Here is an 11,588-nt window from a genome sequence, read left to right on the forward strand (position 1 = left end):
TTACTAGGTAATACCGAATATTGCCCGGCCGGTTTAACATGTTGTTAGGCGAGGCCCTGGTTGGCCCTTTACATATGAACTTTCGATGGTTTAATCAAGGATTCAGTCATATCTCAAGCATATTATTCCTTTAACGTCTTATAGATAATAAATACAGAGATTTAAGCCTTAGATTTTAGCTATCTGTTTAAATTTTATTTGGAATCATTGCAATTTGTAGTAAATTAAATTTACTACCTTGTTAGTTTTACTTTACTCTAAAGTTGATTGAATGATGTTAACGAATTTTGAATATTGTATACTTTTTATTTAAAGAAGGGCGAAATGTGGCTGAAGATGCACAGGCCTTCGGTCAGAGTGACCAGACCGAAGATCTTAAACTCTGTGTCTACAACCAGCACATAATGTGTTGAATCGAAGGACACCGATCGTTTTCCTCTATTCTCATAGACATAAAATATCTACTCGACGAGGATTTTCCTGTGTCATGGAAGAGCTAATCATTCCCTTACCATAGCTTTAGACATGATCTACGCAACGAATGCATTTCTCAATGCACGAGTCATGGCCTCAAGTAACATTAAAGGCATCCTCTAGCTCATCTACGTATTGAAATCTCAACAGCAAGGAGGCTTCACCGATAGTATGACGGGGATACAAGAATCGCGAGCCAGAAGGGCGAGTATTATCAACAGGACAAAAATTCATGGCGTATTGAGCGTTTCTAAACTCGAGCCCTTAAGCAACAAGTCTTCCGGTCTGCGGATCAATCTTCTGGCGCCCCTTGAATTCAACTTTCAGAGATTTGGTACCACCACGGATCAAATTCTGCGCCCAATCAGGGGCCCCTCGCTGCTTGGCCTGTTAGCAGCCGTGACAATCAATCCCTTGCCCTTGAAGGGACGACTCACCAAGCCTGCGAAAAGCCTAAAGATACCCGGCAGGAAAATAGTCCGGCTAAGACCACTGTCAAGTGTGTCAACGATCGCTTCCACGACCGTATCAACATGCAGAAGCGGCATGAAGAAGTGGGACTGATTGGTCTCTCCTCTGAACAAGGGCGTCCTGGTAAAGCTCAGCACTGCAAGTGAAGTACGGACTTTGAGCGCATTCTGAGCTCGCAGCTCTTGACCAAGACACTACGAGAATCAGTTAGACAATCGGGATGAAAGCAGATACTTGAGATATACCTCGTGGAACGCAATCAAACCAGCTTTCGACGCGGCATAATCCGCAATGCCTGGGGGTGGAATATAAGCACTCATCGACGAAATATTGACAATGTGGCCGTGATTCTGCCGGATCATAGATGGAAGGAATTCTTTTGAGAGTAGGAAAGGTGCCAGAAGGTTGGTCTTCAGGGTTATGATGTTGTCACTGTAGGAGCCCTCGACCACTGTCTGGCCACGAGATAGACCAGCATTGTTGACTACAGCTATCAGCCAGAGAATCAAATGTTGGCTTTTATTTGTGTTCCTTCACTGACCAAGAACTGTTGGATGGCCGATTTCTGATTTGATCTTCTCACAAATGGCTGCGATCTCTTTTTCATCGCTGAGATCGCACCTGTAATATATGATGCGGTCATTTCCTTAAACTTGTATTAGCAGAAATCAGGCTTTTTGAAGGTTTCTACACACCAGGCTCATAGCTTAAGGGGATAATATCCAAAACGACAACCCGAGCCCCCATAGTCGCGAGACGCTGCGCAACTCCACCACCAATACCGCCACTCCCTCCAGTCACGACGACGAGCTCTTTCTTCCAATCCCAGCTATCATCTATGACCCAATTGTTCCGGCTTTTGGCACTTAACCAATCGTTAAGCCACAGAAGGACACTTGTGCCTGCGATCATTTGAGCGGGTTTGTCATATTGCGCACAAGCGCTTGACTTAACGAAGTAAAGGCATGTCAAAGTGAAGATCGGATGGAGAATCGTCTTCCGTAGAATCTTGACGATGGGGTCAATATAAAGGCCTTCGCGGGGAAGCATCATAGTCATATTCAAGAGTTGGAGGCGAACAGAACTCAATTGGCAGGAGAAGAAGCTAGCCTTGCCTCTTATACATGACTAGAGTCTGCAGATGGGAAATAGTAGGTAGAGCTTTCCTCCTCTTCTCAAAGCTTCCCAGGCCCGGAAGCTACCCGACTGTGGCATTATAGTATACACACGGAACGTTCCGGCATGGTGAATTCTACACAGTATCCCCAATAGTTCTGTGATCAAATTTAATCTATTGCCGATTACCCGAGGTTGGGCCCCATGCATGGCGTTTTGAAGTCATTCGTCCAAATGTTGTTCCCTCTCAATCTGTCGGTACGAATGTAGACGCCCGATATCGATAGCTTCATTAACGGCCGTGGACTTGTGGTACTAACAGATGCCCACGATCAATTGTTAGTGATTGAATTACTGGGCTCAAAGCTGAAGCGCGTTTCTTTCGTTGCCCTGAGCACCTAGTCATGGCTAAATCTCTTAATTGGATAGAAAGCCTGTAGGGTTTCGTCTTGAGGCAGCTGCTTACTTGAACGCACATAACTTACGCATTTCAAAATAGATAAATATATAGAAGAAAAAAGTAAATTGGAGATTTCTTGACTATACAGAACATTCTAGAATATACACTGATCTCTTGAACAACGGCTAGTAACTGTGCAATGCCAGGCTCGTCTACTTGTTCTGCAGTTTGGATAGCGCTGCGGTGCAATAACTCCTGACATCTCCAAGAGAGACGTTTCGAGTATCACAGACTTTTATAGCCCCCAGAATTCCAATGCAGAAAAGGGCCAATAGCAGGACTCGGGACGACGAACGTTTTGCCGGCTTCAAAGCTTTCTATTAAGAATCAGTATGGGCATGTCGGTCAGACGGCACGCAGCTTAGTTGTCGAACCTTGATAGTCCAGTCAGACCATGTAGGAAATAGACTTCTCCACCAATAGTGGCCTTGAGTCCATGGATAAGACATGGAGTTCCATTTCTGGTCGTTGAGATACCACTATACGAACTTCTTAGCTAAAATACAGCAAACGGCAGTGACTGGACAGACTTACCGACACACAGCCAGCGTTCCAAACACGTTTACTCAGTGCGTCCTGTACCCAGTACGCGTAATCATGCTCAGCTTTGGCAGTGACCTCAACAGAGGAGGCATCACCATCCAAAACTGGCTTGAGGATACGGAGGGCATAGTTTATAGAGCTGATTGCAATGATTAGTAAAGCGAAGGGTAGAAGAGATGGAATGGACAGGCAACCGACTTCTCTGCAGCCATCATGGCGGACGTGTGACCGGTCGCGGCGTTAGGGCCAAGGAGTATGAAGAAGTTTGGGAATCCATTCAGTGCAGAGCAATTGTAGGCCGCAGGACCTCCGTATCTGCCCCAGTGTTTAGAGACGGTCTCGCCGTTCCGCCCAACAACATCCATGTACGGAATAAATTTATTAGTTTGGAAACCTGTAGCGAGGACGATCACGTCAGCTGGAATGAAGCCTTTGTCGGTCTCTATTCCCTCTTCAGTTATTCTTTCGGTCTTCGCGTCCGTCAGAAGGACATTGTCCTGGTGTAGTGATTCAAGGTAGCCGGGGTCGAAGATTCGCCTCTAAGAGTCCAATGAGTACTGATCATTTCTCCTACAACTCATTTCACAAAGAAGGGATGGCCGCAGGCATACCTTGCATCCAACATCAAAGTCTGGAATAAGCAGATCATGGTATTTACGCGGGCTCGCTTCCCGCATGTACTTCTCGACTTGTTTTCGTCTCTTCTCCCGCAGTCTAGCTGCACCCTTGGTCATCGGGAACAGGCGAAAATCATTCTCTGCAACCAGAAATATGTGGAGTCTGTGGAGTTTCATGGCAAGTGGGACATAACGGAAGATCCACTGTAGTACCTTGGGATAGGTAAAGTTGGGGGCTGGGAATATCCAGTGCTTTGTACGGACAATCTGCGTGAGAGACTTCACTTGTCCGCTGTTGGCGAGAGCTGGCACAATTTGTGCAGCAGTACCTGAAGGCCTGTCAGAAAAACTCTCGAGTACCTCAGATTGCAATTACATACACCCATTTCCAATCACCACAACATTCTTTCCATTGAGATCGACGCTGTGATCCCACCGTGCTGAATGGAAGATGCTGCCTCTGAAATCCGACGCACCAGGTATCTCACATGGGCGCGGCTCGACCAGTTGACCCGTAGCTGCAAAGAGAATCTGGCATTCGTGGGTATACTCGCGTCCCGTCTTCAACTCCCGCAAGTAAAGAAGCCAGCGGTTTGCATCCTCTCTCCAAACAGTGCGGACAACTTCCGTCTCGAAGGACATTTTCGGGAGGAGGTTATAGGTATCCACCACATCATCGATATACTCTTTGATCTCTTTGTTTGAAGGCATAAGCTTTGTCCAGTTGGGGTTTGGGGCAAAGGAAAAACTGTAAAGAGCACTCGGCACATCGCAGCCGCATCCTACGAGTATGTTAGTTTGAATGCTGAAGTGAGAGAGTGCAGATCCTCGGTCACCTGGATAACTGTTGATGTACCACGTTCCGCCACTTGTGGGATGTCGCTCGAAGAACTGAATGTCCTCCAGCCCATACCATCTCTGCAGCGTCGCGCCCAGTGCCACAGCTGATAACCCGGCGCCAACACAGGCTATCTGGCTGTAGGTGGGAACGTCGGTAGACTTGGAAGCCATTTCAGACAGCGATGAGAATTGAATGATGAAGATCTTGTTCCTTCTAATCCAGACGGCATTTTTGACTTAAGTATGAGACACCACTAGTCGTTCTTGAATATCAAAGCAAACTATGTCGGATTCATTCCGTGCCGACGGATGCACCCGAAGCGAGGCACGACATGTGCATGATCACAAGAAGTTCCGGGCTCGCTATGTAACTTTCGGCTTGGTGGACTAGATTCGTGGGGCTGATATTGTGGGCTGGGACAAGCCCAAGGGGCAAAGGGTGGACAAGGCTAAATAGCTAAATCTGAGATATCCAAGCCACGAGGCCTTTTCTTAGCTTTCTACAAACAAATCACAAATATTAGCATGTTATATTTCACAAATTGCTCTCCAAGGAGCTCTGTGCATCGGCCTATCTTACAGAAATATCAGGTTATTTAGAGGTATGTTGGTTGTGGTCATGCTGTGGCCCAACTTTCGAGCCAAATTCTCTCGCAGATTAGCCTAAACAACCTCGTCTTACCTCATTCTAAGGCGCCATGAAAGTTGAACTCCGTCAAGAACCCCAAATCATCTAATCCAGGTACCATGCTCTCCGCGAATTCCTCCCAATCGAAAGTGGAGATTTGGGTTGGATCGCTATTCGGAAGATCACATGAGTTACTGGTTTGATGGATCTGTGAGGCATCGCCCTCTACAACTACCTGTTGTTGACCATTGGGAACTGCTTGATGATAAGCAGCCTGCAGAAATTGGAGAGTGTTGGTGGCAGAGCGGCAAAATGTAGTCATGGACTCCAGAATACTTATGGCCTCTTTCCAAGCATCCCGTGTTTTACCCAGAGTAGATTGATCTATCATTGACGGAGCGGACATGGCCATTAGAAGGACTATAGCTGCGGTTGAGACGTCTAGTGATGAATGAATCAGCATCCAGACACAGCAAAAATGGGCTCAAATAACAGCATACAGAACCCGTTGTACCACCATGCATCAGTGGCTTTCGTCTGATAGGTCTCTTGGACTAGGTGTGTGAGGTCGATAGCGGTCGTCACACATGCGGTCGCGCATTTGCTAAACATGGAAGAATAGAGAGGTCTTTGCATCTCTAGCCCACATGAGGAGTTTCGGTTCGAATAGAGTTGGGTGAAGATAGGGCGGTATAGGAGAAGATGAAGATGGATATATCTGTACAAACTAATGAGCAGGTATGCAGCTAGACTCTAAAGACAGGGAGCGCACCTGGCACGTAGTACATTCCTTTGCTGGGAAATGGCTGTGTTCGATTCCGGACAAGAAAGTCCTTCAGGTGGTCCGGAGGTCCACTTCAGGAAAGGAGGAAGGTTCGCTTCGAAAAAGGCCAGCTCCTTCTCGACTCTGAGGACAATATCGAGGCTCCCAAGGTTCATGTTTGAGGTTTGGAGCTGATCCCGGCGTAGCCGGCCAGACCAAGCTTGGTATATGTCTGCTAGAATGATGTCCAATATATCATAAAGCTTGATCGACTCATTGTAAAATGCCATCAAGGAAGGTTCCTCGCCCCCTTCTTGACGTTCATATGTTTTCAAACCGTCTGGTCTGGGAACAGGGGCCAGGTGTGAGGTCATGCTTGGTCTACCATATGTCATACTCAACGTGCTGCAGACTATACCTTAGCATCATATAAAGACAAAATAGGGAACTCAGGTTCTTACATGTCCATCATCACGCATCCATGCCACGTCCGCCTACGAATTTCAGACTCCAACGGTGATAATGTAGCGAGAATATCTGATCTATGCAGTCCGAGGACGACGGCCACCCTGCAGGCGTTCCCGACAGAATGCCAGCAACGGCTAGGATACGGAGAGCTCTGTAGAAAAAGTGCTGTGATCAGTAAAGTCTGCACCACGCCGAGGGTGTTGATGTCCAAGAAATCAAGCCCGATGAATTTCTTTGCTCGAAGGAAGAAAGAGTTTGCGACAGCCTCAGCTTCTTCTGGGGCAATGTCTGCAAACTGACAGCCTAAAGCAAAGATCAAATTCAGGGCACACTGGAACACGATGGATTTAGGTCCCGACTCCGCGCTCGAGCCCAGTCCAACCTGTAAAACCGTGGGAGCTGCGATGATTGGCTCGTCCTCTGCGCGCCAGAGATTCCGATAGGCCGCTTCGAAGGACGGACGGTGGAAAAACGGGTAGAGATTAAAGACTTTATCGAAAAAGTGTTTTACAAGTTGATCTGCAAACGCTCGCGGCGGTAACAAAAAATCATCGATCCCGTAGTTGTCGGATGTGTCCTGAAGCCTGCTGTATCGTGTTTCGGCTGAAGTGCCTGCTGGCCGCGAGGGCATCCTTTGCCATGCAAAACGCATGAGAGAGGCCGTCGATGAAGTGCCATAGTATTGGAGTCGGGTGGACCCCCGTTGCTCTTCACTTCCTGCCCCTGACAGGATGATTTGGCCCATACCCGTTATGTGGCCTTCGCCCTCATCAAATAATGGAGATTCATAGATATCTGTAGCATCTTCTTCTGCCGACCTAGTGTGGCTGTTGTCATGTTCACCTTGAGTGCCTGGCAGTATGCACGCCGGAGCCAGCCTGGTATTGGACGTTACAGGGGTCGGATTCTGCCCCATAGATTCATGTTCTGAATGGCGGGGAGCGGAGGACAAGCTGGCCCCTTGTGGTGGCGTCTCGCCGTGTCCGGTGGAGTCAAGGGGCAGTCCACTTTGTGGAGTTGAGGGATTGTGGACAACTACCCCGGCCCTTGAACAGATATCTTCCAAGTCTTTGATTCGCTGATGAAGAGCATGGAGGTATCTAGTATGCATTAGAAGAAGGAGGTCATCATCAATGCCGGCGTATGCATGTAGAGTAGACTTACTCGTCCCTGCTTGTGGACCGGGAGTTTTCCGGGTTATAGACACACTGATCATTCCGATATGAACGCCTCACGCATGGTCCACATATGGGCTTTGTTCCGTCACAGCGGATCTTCTTCTCCCTACACGAGTTACACGCCAAGGCGATCTTGGAGCGTGTTCTAGATCGCCTTTTCCCCTCGTCGACAGCTTTAAGAGGCATCTTGTGGGTATGGAAACCCGAGTGTTCGATTAGCAGCGCAGAGTAATCAACTCGTGAGGTGTCAACCTTGCGGAGAGGAGTTAAATTGCTTTACAAGGCGTTGTTGCTAAGCACGGGTCCGTTCCGGTCTTGTCTCCACATTTTCACCATATTGTGGGTCTATACGCTTATCCCGGCCAATAACAATACGTATTTCGGCTAGGTCAGAGTCATCAATGAGAGGTGTAGGCATTGACCGGATTCCTTCCGTGGGCAGACTGACTGTGGATGTCGAGGAGCCAGTTCATTGCTGAACACCTGACCTTGGGCCTCTTTTGATATGGCTGGGCAACCCTCTGGCATCATGTTGAGTCCGAGGCAGGGACATCCCATATGTCTGAAAGCCGAGGCTACGGTCGGCTTACTTGTCTTTTATCCCTATGAATACCGCGTATGGAAGGTCTTCTAAATCACCGCCTGACTCTATCTCAAATTGTGAACAACTAAAAGAATGACGCACAAACCGGCAGCATACAGGAAATTTTCTTTCCTTTTTACCCTCTTATTCCGGATTTTGCCAAGTGCAGCATTCAGAATCCCCGGGGCCATTGTTAGGGCATTATTAAAAAAGCTGCCTCTTGGGCTATCCATATGGAATGGTTTCGTTGGAGCTTTGATGGACAACACTCCCCCAGACGAGCTTCAGGCCATTCTTCCATCCACGATTGACACCTATAATGCATGGGTGTCGTCCAATGGGGCTACTCATGCAGTAGATGTTCTGCCTGCTGACAACTCAACTCGGCTACTGTGGATTGGTCCAAGGAAGGCGAAGAATGTAGTCCTCTTTTTCCACGGTATGATACACCACTTTCACTTCGGGACTTTACTGACCATCTAGGGGGCGGCTATGTGATGCCCCTTTCCAAAGGGCATTTGGAATGGATGGCACACGTGAGGAAGGAGGCTCTTAATGCGGGGATTCAGCTCAGTGTGTGTATTCTAGAATACGGTAAGTGAAGAAAAGGAAAATGCAATGAAGGTGAGGAAAGAATTAATAATAGATTCGCCAGACTTGATCCCCGCCAATCCGTATCCAAGGCAAATGTCGCAAGGCATTTTTGCCTTCGAATATCTTATTGATTTGGGTTATAAACCATCTGAGGTAGTGATTTGCCACACATTACATGTTAGTCACTGATCTAATATCACTTTCTTTTAGATTGTCTTCGGAGGTGACTCTGCAGGAGGACACCTGTCATTGAGTCTCATGGCCCATCTCCATCATCCTCGACCCACAGATCACGGAATGAAGAATCTCGTTGATCTGCATGGCACTGTTAAAGGTTGCTTCCTTGTGTCTCCTCTGACATCGTTCGATTTCACAACTGCGGCGTATCAAAAAAGGTTCAATGCCGATATTTTAAGCAGGAAGGTTGTGCATAAATGGGGAGACTACCTTGTGGAAAACTCTCCCTGGCTAGAAGAGATTTCTGCAGGTAGTGGCTGGGGAATGGCACTGGATGTGCCGGAAAGCTGGTGGCGGAATTTCAAGGCTGTTGATCGTATTCTATTGACAGGTGGTTATGAAGAGGTCTTCAGTGATCACATACAGCAGCTGGGGAATATGTTAAAAAGGCAAAGCCAAGGGACTGTGACGCTCCATATGGGCAACGAAACCCACGATACACCATTGATGGATTTCATATCAGGCAGGCGCCCGAGTGAAACGACCAACACCATTACGAGTTTTGTGATATCTTGCTTCAAAGGATAAATATCACTGTTTTGGTAGATAGAGCAATTTGAGCTTTGATACAGACTAACAAATCAGCTATTCTGGGAGACAGGAAATTCATTAAGCAAACCCAAGGGGAAGTCTCCATCTCAGTGGTTTCAATGAGCGATTCACAAAGCGGTTGAACCTTTCATAGACTTTAAATCTCAAATTAGGCGCTTAGCATCTTCTAACACACCTAGCCGTGCTCCTTCCTCCAGTATTAAGCTGGTATGCTGCTCACTTCTCGGAGTGACCTTGACAGGGAAAGGCTCAACCGTCTTGTGGTGATTCAAACGCTTCGAGTCGTAGGGTCCAGCCTACTGTGTATTAGCTATTGCCGTTGTATAATCTTATTCCCAACTTACTGCTTCGTAGTTGTAGCAGAACACCAAGCGAGCAACATTGATGAATAAGCCCTGAAACGCCAATCGATAGCCAACGCAAATACGACGGCCACCTCCAAATTGCCAAAGTCCATGTGCAGCGTCAGTTTCATGTCCGTCAAGCCACCGTTCAGGCTTGAAGTCTTCTGGATCCTCACACTCGTTGCACACCGGGATCTCGTTGATCACAAACCCCACGCCTGCCGGGAAATTATAACCCTCAAATTCCATGTCGGATGTAAGCACATGGTCGGGGGTAAAGGAGAAAATTGGCCGCCAACGCAGGAGCTCCTTGATCATAGCGCATATATAGGGCATGTTCCCCAGATCATCAATACCAGGTAGGCGGAAGTTCTTTGTCGTGCTACATTGGCTGTCCACCTCTTCTCTGGCCTTTTGGAACTTGTCTGGGAAACAAAGCGCCGCCATAGCGAAGATGTTGAGCGCTTCTCTTGTCGTGTCTGATCCAGCTTCGAGGAGCTGTAGAGCAACGTACATGGCCTCCTGATCATTCCCCGTGAACTTGGTATCCGGGTGCAAGAGAACGTCCCGTACCCATGATGGAGGCGCTGTCCCGTTTTCCACCTTCTCTCGAGCTGGAATCCACCATGATTTGTAGACCTCTTCATTCCAATCTCCAAGCTTCTCCCAGTGCTTCCGCCACGGCTGCAACATACGAGGCAGCTTATCTAGTTCTGGGAACCAGTCAACTAGGCTGGTTCCAATACTGCCAACAAAATGAGTAACCACGTCTTGTAACTCCGCAAGCTCTTTTCCCGATTTCACCAGTCGCTCACCCAGTGCGATACGATGAACCACAGAGTTTGCATATCGATAATGGTGGCGATACCACCGCTCTGGCTGGAACAAGTATTCTGCAAGCATCTGAGTGCTCTCAAGCTCCTGCCACGAGCCATACTGCTTCATGGCGGTTCCGCTCAGAAGAGAGTGCATTACACGTCGTTTTTCCATCCATTGCGCAGGAGGGAGCAGTAAGGAGCGCCCGTCTCGGCTAACTATCCCACTAGCTATGGGCATCGGGCTTCGTCCATTAGTGAGGGAGCCGCGTTTTGCGATAATTTCTGAGACCACGCGTTTGCTGTTCAGCAAAATCCAGGTTTTGGAGCCTAGGTGCAGCGTGGTCATTTCGCCATATTTCGCGAGATCCTTGTGCTGTGTACTGTCAGTCTTTGAACTATCTTGAACAAGGGTATAAACTCACTATTCTATGCTCTTCGTCCTCCCGGACCTTTTGAAGATATAAAAGACTGCCGAATATGGGTACCCCTTGGGGACCAGGGGGAAGCTTCCATTTCTTGCCTTGGGGTGATCTGCGCTTTCCAACGGGTTTGAAGATTTCTTGGATGATCAAGAATATTAATCCTAGGCAAGCAGCAATACTAACAAAAGCCGCAGTAATTGGACTTTCGTTTGCAGCTGCAGAGATATGTGCATGGATTGATGCTCCCATTGTGATAGCTCCCGTACGAGGTAGGCGGATTAGGGTTGTGAGCACGTTCATTTACCATCACCCTTGAACTTATATCAACCACACGATTGCAATCGGGAGTGATCCGAGAAAAAACGCTACCAAAACACCTCGCATAAATATTTGCTTGCATTATTCCATTCTGGACCTACGCTACGGATAACACGGGCCATTTAGCTGGCCGTGGATCGTACCCGCCACCGGAATGCATCC

At 47.9% G+C, this 11,588-nt stretch overlaps 5 protein-coding genes across 5 annotated transcripts; 1 reads left to right on the plus strand and 4 right to left on the minus strand.

Moving 5' to 3' along the window:
* Nucleotides 1–484: 484 nt before the first annotated feature.
* F9C07_2284606 (short chain dehydrogenase/reductase family protein) lies at nucleotides 485–2,074 on the minus strand. The gene is made up of 5 exons (XM_041292719.2): nucleotides 1,641–2,074; nucleotides 1,487–1,591; nucleotides 1,191–1,429; nucleotides 912–1,139; nucleotides 485–852 (listed from the first exon to the last, which is right to left on the minus strand). Exons 1-5 carry the CDS (start codon nucleotides 2,002–2,004, stop codon nucleotides 739–741), a joined length of 1,050 nt encoding a protein of 349 aa, XP_041147395.1. The 5' UTR covers nucleotides 2,005–2,074; the 3' UTR covers nucleotides 485–738.
* A 767-nt stretch (nucleotides 2,075–2,841) lies between these two features.
* On the minus strand, nucleotides 2,842–4,692 carry F9C07_6526 (putative monooxygenase; the record flags this gene model as incomplete). Its single annotated transcript, XM_041286281.2, has 6 exons — nucleotides 2,842–3,000; nucleotides 3,056–3,203; nucleotides 3,263–3,603; nucleotides 3,676–4,010; nucleotides 4,062–4,463; nucleotides 4,518–4,692. The coding sequence occupies 6 exons, from the start codon at nucleotides 4,690–4,692 to the stop codon at nucleotides 2,842–2,844; spliced, it is 1,560 nt and encodes a 519-aa protein (XP_041147396.2).
* Nucleotides 4,693–5,204: 512 nt separating this feature from the next.
* Nucleotides 5,205–7,744, minus strand: F9C07_2203790 (fungal-specific transcription factor; the record flags this gene model as incomplete). The annotated part of the gene is made up of 5 exons (XM_041292744.1): nucleotides 5,205–5,590; nucleotides 5,650–5,867; nucleotides 5,922–6,317; nucleotides 6,374–7,480; nucleotides 7,545–7,744. 5 exons carry the CDS (start codon nucleotides 7,742–7,744, stop codon nucleotides 5,205–5,207), a joined length of 2,307 nt encoding a protein of 768 aa, XP_041147397.1.
* Nucleotides 7,745–8,234: 490 nt separating this feature from the next.
* F9C07_2070851 (Alpha/Beta hydrolase protein) lies at nucleotides 8,235–9,500 on the plus strand (the record flags this gene model as incomplete). Its single annotated transcript, XM_041292729.1, has 4 exons — nucleotides 8,235–8,580; nucleotides 8,625–8,735; nucleotides 8,797–8,888; nucleotides 8,946–9,500. The coding sequence occupies 4 exons, from the start codon at nucleotides 8,235–8,237 to the stop codon at nucleotides 9,498–9,500; spliced, it is 1,104 nt and encodes a 367-aa protein (XP_041147398.1).
* A 167-nt stretch (nucleotides 9,501–9,667) lies between these two features.
* On the minus strand, nucleotides 9,668–11,408 carry F9C07_6523 (putative cytochrome P450; the record flags this gene model as incomplete). The annotated part of the gene is made up of 3 exons (XM_041292745.2): nucleotides 9,668–9,820; nucleotides 9,869–11,059; nucleotides 11,109–11,408. 3 exons carry the CDS (start codon nucleotides 11,406–11,408, stop codon nucleotides 9,668–9,670), a joined length of 1,644 nt encoding a protein of 547 aa, XP_041147399.2.
* Nucleotides 11,409–11,588: the final 180 nt, after the last annotated feature.

Source organism: Aspergillus flavus, chromosome 5 (genome assembly GCF_009017415.1).
Source record: "Aspergillus flavus chromosome 5, complete sequence".
NCBI classification, from domain to species: Eukaryota; Fungi; Ascomycota; class Eurotiomycetes; order Eurotiales; family Aspergillaceae; genus Aspergillus; species Aspergillus flavus.